The sequence below is a fragment of the Meles meles genome, chromosome 19 (genome assembly GCF_922984935.1).
Source record: "Meles meles chromosome 19, mMelMel3.1 paternal haplotype, whole genome shotgun sequence".
Lineage (NCBI taxonomy): Eukaryota > Metazoa > Chordata > Mammalia > Carnivora > Mustelidae > Meles > Meles meles.
Window position 1 is genome coordinate 52,692,916 of NC_060084.1, and position 6,246 is coordinate 52,699,161.

The following is a 6,246-nucleotide window of genomic DNA, read 5'->3' on the forward strand; positions in this document are numbered from 1 at the left end:
ACCTGGGGAAGGTAGGTGGACGGGCTGTGTTTGCAGGGAATGTGTGTGAGCACACGGAGGAGTGTCTGCATCTGGGGGCCCAGCAGGTAGCTCACGGTGTACTTTAAGGAACAGAGAAGGGAGGGTTGACACTTCAGGGAGACAGAGGCGAGGCTGGGGGGTGAGCTGGGTCAGAGGGAGCCAGAATGTCTGGGTAGCAGGTATTAGGATCTCCCTAGGCTCTTCCAGGGGAAAGCTCCGTGTGACAGTGCCCTGGAGGGTGGGTGCACCCGGGGAGCAGCAGAGGGTCTCGGAGTCCCTTGGAGGAGTGAGCATGGGGGTTGCGTGTGTGTCAGGCTCTGGAAAGGGGCTTTGTATTTGGGACACGAAGAGAGACTATTTTTAACTAATCTAAAGAACTGAGGCTTGAGAGAGAACAAACGGAAAAGGGAGAGGAGTCTGAGGGAAGAGCAGAAGTGGCATCCCTACGGGGACGTGGGAGGGGACATCCAGGAGGCGAGATGAGAGGCAAAGGGGAGACCCGATGGCTTTGTGGGGTCAAGGGAGATGAAGGGGAGGAGGAGGGCGGGTCTGGGGCAACTCGCTGCCGTTCAACCTGTTAGGGGACCACTGCAGTCTGGGGGAGGGTCCCGGGGGTCTGGCACCTCACCGTGAGAGCGAGGCAATGACGGGCACACGCAGCTTTGTGCAGCGCTGTCATGCCATCCCGGGCTCGGAAGTCGATGTGGGCCCCTCCCAGGCACAGGGTTCGAATCACTTCTACGGAGCCTTCCGTCTGGGCAGCCAGAGTCAGGGGGGTCTCTAAGGGGCAGGAAAGGCCAGTCACATGCAGCCCTTATGCCTCATTCTGGGCTCCCCGCCAAACCTCTTCCAAATCACCTGGCTCCCTCCCTACCTCCTGAATCCGAGTCGTGATAATTGGGGTCCAGCCCCTTGTCCAGCAGCCGCGCCACCTTGTCAGACGTCCCGAGCTGCACATACTCCAGGAACTTCTTCAACCCCGTCTGAGCCATGGACAAGAGAGAGAAGACAGGCCGGTCAGGGAGCAAGGGAAAAAAGCTAGGGTCCCAAGCAGAGCTGGCCAGTGGAAATACACAGCGAGCCGCATGGGGCATTGGAAAGTCTCTAGGAGCCACCTTTTAAAAAAAAAAAAAAAAAGAGGAAGGGGCACTGTTGATTGTACCAAAATTCATCTTAATGACCTATCTTTTTAACCTGATCTAGCCACCATACTACCGCATCAACATGTAATCCATAGGAAATGTATCAAGGAGAGAGTTTACTCTTTTGGGGCATAGAGTCTTCAAAATCTGGTGGGCATTTCACATGCGCAGCGAGGCTCAGTTTGGACCTGCCGCACCGGAAGTACTGGGGAGCCATATGTGGCCAGTGGCTCCCAGAGTGGCTGGCGCAGGTCTGGAGGGATGGAATATTTGGGGGAGGGCAGAGAAGAATGCATGGAGGGGCCAGGTGGGGCATGAGGAGGGGACACAGGCTTTTTCCCCAAGTGTCAAGAAGCCTTCTCTTCACCTCTGGCTAAAGCAGCCCCTGGTTTTCTCCCAGGTCTTAGGGGGCCAGGGGAGATACAAGCGACATCTATACGGTCAGAGGCCTGGAGGACTACATGGCTCGATGTGGCCGGGAGTGGGAGACACCCCGGCAGGGTTTAGGCATGGGATTGGGGGAACTGTGGAGTGTCTCCGAAACAGCCCTGAGGCAGAGGGACACTGTGTTGGAGTTCAGGCCAAGTGGGGGGAAGCAGGGGCTCTGCGTGGATATGGGGGACCCAGAGATGAGATGGGAGAGTCTAAGGAAGAAAAAAGTGGGAGCAAGGGAGAAATGGGGGGGCCTGGGCAGAGCAATAAGGGGCAGAGAGGGGAAAGAAGAAGGGCTGTGATGGAGATAAAAGGATGGCATTTGGGGCTGTCCTAAATGCAACACAGCATCTCGAGTTAGTGGGGGAGCCTGGCAGAGGAACAGAAGGGGCTGGGGAGTGTGGAAGGCTGTGGGGAAAAGGTGGGAGAGGAAGTGGGAAGGTGGGGGGGTCCCGGTCTCTGTGGGGGATGTTGGGGAGTAAACTCCAGCAGGGTTCTCTCACCTTCGTGTGCAATTTGGCCAGCTGCTTCTCATCCAGGTTGGTCTGCTTGTAAACCCGGGTCTTGTATCGGAACTATGGCCAGGGGGGTATGAGGGGAGAGACACAGAGACTTGGAATCAGGGGCTTGAGGAGGAGGCTGGACTCCTTTTGAGCTGGTGAGGGGAGGGCTGGTCATCTCAGGGTCAAGGTGGAAACAATCCTGGAGCCTTGGCTGGGCAGGCAGAGGAGTGCGGGGCTGCTGTGAAGTATGTGGACTGCAACCCCTGACTTGGAGGAGTAGGAGTCTGGACCCCACACAGAATGTTCTAGAACACCTACGTAATTGTGAATCCTTTCCCACTTTGAAAGGCGAGGAGAAGCTTGGAGCAGGGAAGTGACTTGCCCAAGGCCACTCTGTTGGCCAGAGGCAAAACAGGTTGTCCTCTGAGCTCAGGCCTCTCTGACTCTACCGCTGAGGAGGAGATCTGGAAGAGCCCACCAGGTTTTCCCTTGCAAGGGCGTGACGGGGCAAACAACGGGGCCAGCCTTCTCTCCTCTGTGACCAAGCTGAACAGTCTGTGGGCCTCACCTCCAGGTAGGGCACCCCTTTCTCAAAAGACTGAGGGTACTCCCGGAGCAGCCGCTCCTCCTCCAGGAAGTTGGCATCGCGGCCTGAGGTGGCCGGCTGGAACAGACCGTAGTTAAGCACGTCCTGCAGGCTCTCGCTCAGGGCGCAGAGCACCTGCTGCTTGGCTGTCCAGATGGTGGCATCAGGGTTGAAGCGCAGACATTTCTGGTTGGGGAGGTGACAGAGAGGAGCCTGAGCTGGTTTGGAGAGGGGGTAGGGTGATTCTGGAAACGGGACGGGGACCCTGGGTTGGGGGGAAGCTTGTGGGGGTCTGGAGAGGGGGCCCAGGTGGGAGGACGCCCCACACCAGAAGCCTCCTCCTGTGGGTTGGGGTCCCCGGGCCCTGCTGGCCAGCGGGCTGTCGAGAGGTCACTCACTGTCTGGTGCAGGTCCGGGATGCCAATCCTGAAGACCATCATGCTGAAGTGGGCGTCGTCTGGGACAGACATGGAGCGGCCCTGGAGGCCTCGGGTGGAGGCCAGACTGCCAGGTGCTCCGCTGCCCTGGCCCCGGGTCCCCCGGGGGCCTCTGCTGGGCCCGTCTGGGGAGCTGTCGGACTCTGAGCCCCCCTCGGGACACTCGCTGGCACTGTGGCGTTCCTCGTCCTCGCTTGACGCGGGGCTGTGGGTCATCGTGGGGCCACGGGGCGACAGGGGACAGCAGCATCACAGGCGGCTGCCGGGGGGGGCCAAGGGCGGCTGTCAGATGGAAAGCCCGGGACTCTTCCGAGGCCACAGGCAAGTCATGGACAAGCTGTCTAGGGCTGCCACGCCACGTGCCCCAGGCAGCCAGGAAGGAGGCTGGACACACCCCCAGACACTCCTGCCATCTCTGCTCACACACGCCCATCCCTGCCATGCTTCCAACGCATCTCCTTCCCTGCCCTTGGCCCTGCTCACAGCCCCCCACCCCTCCTGCGCCCCACTTTGCCGCTGACCCAGCATGGCAGTGTCCCAGAAACCGCAGAATCACCGCGGGAGCTACTGGCCCACTTTGGCAGGCCACGGAAAATGCAGCTAAAATTAGCTGAGGACAGACAGGTGGACGACCCACCGGCATCCTGGCCTCCCGGCCCCACCCAGCCTGGCCCCTCACCCGGGTCCCTCCTGTCAGCCTCCTGGATAGCTGGTGGTGGGAGGCTGGGATGTAGTATTGGGGAGACAGAGGCGCCGTGAGCCTGGGGCAGCAGAAGTGGGAGGCCGCGTGGTGCCCGGGAGTGGTGCCCGGGAGCGGGTGGAACTGGTGACTTCACTGAAGTGTGGCTGACAACGTGTGCAGAGGACTGCTGGGAATCAGTGTCCCAGAGGAGCAGGGACACTCAGATGCGGGTGTCATGGGGCAGAGGATCACCCATGGGGCATCCCTCAGGGAACCACAAGACGTGGCCTCTGCAGGCTGTTGGGGGGCATCTTGAGAGGGGTGCGGGTGGGTGGGGAGACCGGCCTGGGAGGGCCGACTGGTGCTGGTAGTGCGGTGGCCTGGGTCAGCGTGGGGTGGCTGTGGATAACCTGCGGGCGCATCTGGGCACTGACGCTACAGGACAGGGCGACTGGCATTGCCTGGTACTGGTAGATCCACTCGGAGCGGGCCTGGGGGGTTGGGAGGGTGGCTAAGAAGTGGGGTGATGGTCTGGGGGACCAAGGTGGGAGGTCATCTCCAGATCCCCACTATTTTCTCCGGAGGCGGCCTTGTAAGCCGAGGTCCCAAATGGGGTCCGCCTCTCTCTTCTCCCAGTCTCCCACCCCAGCACCGGAAACCAGAATGTCTGGTCTGGTCCCTCCCCCCCACACCAGGCCCAGCTCCTGCACCGTTGCCATGGAGATGGGAAGCAGTGGAGGGTACTGCTGACTTTGGGGGAGTGGGGATGGGCTGGGGGGGTTGGGGGAGGGAAGACAAAATGAGTGTGCGAAGAGGACAGCTCCAAGAGCTGTGGGTGAGGGAGCAGCTTAATCTCGAGCTGGCCAACCCCTCCCCCATGAGTGGCCAGACAGTGAAGCACCCCCCCCACCCGCCCCCCAGGTACCCAGCAGAGCTGCCTCACCTTGCCCTCGCGGAGGCCCCCCAGCCTCCAACCCACCGGATTCCACATCCCACCTCCGGACCCGGAGCCCGCTGCCACTCCCCCTCGGCTGACCCTGGCTGACCCCAGCCTCAAGCGGGCACTAATGGGGTGGCCTGGGGGATGAAAGCAAAGCTGGCCCGGGCTCCCCCGCGCGTGCGGCTGCCCCCAACCCCCCAGACCAGCTCCGGCCCCTCCCCCTCAGGCCCGAGGGAGGGAGCGGGCACACTCCGCCGGGGCGGCATGAATCAAACGCTCCGCGGCTAAGAATAGCTGGCACGCAGCTGGTACTGAGACGGGCTGAGGAATCGGCGGGGGGGGGGGTGGAGAAGGGGAGAGAGGGGGTGCCCTGGGAGGCTGCGGGGGATAGGGGGCAGCTGGTGTGGCCGAGAGCTGGGCCGGGAGAATGAATGGAGGCGGAGAGAGGCGGGGAAAGGCGGGGAGAAGAGCCGGGGCTGGGGCCGAGAAACTGGTGGGGGAGAGCCACGGGCCGGGGAGAGGGGGCGGGGGCACCCGGGAGCGGGACTCGGAGGCGGGAGCCGAGGGGGCGCGCCGGCCGGTGGAGAAGGGAGAGGAGACGGTGGGGATGAGGGGAGCTGGTGAAGGGGGTGGAAGGGGATTGGAGGAGCCTAGGAGGAGAAGCCAGAGCTAGAGGGGGTCGAAGGGGGCGGAGGAGGCCAAGGCCCAGACCCCCGACGGAGGGGCAGAGAACCAGGGTGACCTGGGGGAGGGGCCTCGCGCGGTGGGGCTGCAGACGGGGTCTGTGGGCACTGGAAAGCCTGGGTGGGTGAGGCGGGGGAGTGGCCAGGCAGGGCCAGGAGGTGGGTACAGAGAACGAGCCCTTGGTCTGGGAGCGCGGGGAAGCGGGTTCGGGCTGGGGGCCTTACTGGCGGGGGATGGGGGGCTCATTCTCCCCTCAAGTCTGCTATATGGGACGGGGGACTGGGGCGTAACCCAATTTGGCGTCGCCCGGGGCAACGCTCCCCTCCTCACCCCCACCCCCCACCGCACACCCGGGCCCGGAGCCCGGCGAGCGGCCAAGGACGTCCGGGGCGCCCCCGCCCCCTCCCGCGGCCCCGGCCCCGCAGGTCCCCCAAACCCTCGGTCCCCTTACCTGCCTGGCGGGGCTGCTGAGTCCCGGTCGGCGGCGCCCGCGGCCCCTCCCCCCTCCCCCCACCCCCCACCCCCCCGGAGACGGGGGACCCTCAGGCCATGCCCCACCGCCCCGGAGGGCGAGCGGGCCGGGGAGGGGGCGGGCGGGGGCCGGGGGGGAGGACGGGGGGGCCGAGGACCTCACCCCCCCCGCGGGCCGGGCCTGGCCATCCGCAGAGCGCCCCCCCTTCTGCCGCGGCCGCCGCGCCCCTCCGGGCTAGCCCGCCCCCGGCTCGGTCCGGCCGGCTCCGGGCGCGGCGTCTCCGCCTGCTCTTCCTCCTCCTCTTCCTCAGGCCGCCGCCGCCGCCGCCGCCCGCTCCGCGCCTCCTC

At 64.1% G+C, this 6,246-nt stretch overlaps 1 protein-coding gene across 4 annotated transcripts in view; it reads right to left on the reverse strand.

The window, feature by feature from the left end:
* Positions 1-6,246, reverse strand: part of SHANK1 (SH3 and multiple ankyrin repeat domains 1) — a 46,011-nt gene extending 39,765 nt beyond the window's left edge. For all 4 annotated transcript variants that reach the window (XM_045988198.1, XM_045988197.1, XM_045988196.1 and 1 more), the window contains exons 1-6: positions 5,879-6,246; positions 3,083-3,380; positions 2,667-2,870; positions 2,099-2,170; positions 896-1,004; positions 650-801 (exon numbers count right to left, since the gene is read on the reverse strand). In XM_045988198.1, the coding sequence (XP_045844154.1) occupies positions 650-801; positions 896-1,004; positions 2,099-2,170; positions 2,667-2,870; positions 3,083-3,337 (792 nt within the window). In that variant the 5' untranslated portion in view covers positions 3,338-3,380; positions 5,879-6,246. The remainder of the gene's footprint in view (positions 1-649; positions 802-895; positions 1,005-2,098; positions 2,171-2,666; positions 2,871-3,082; positions 3,381-5,878) is intronic.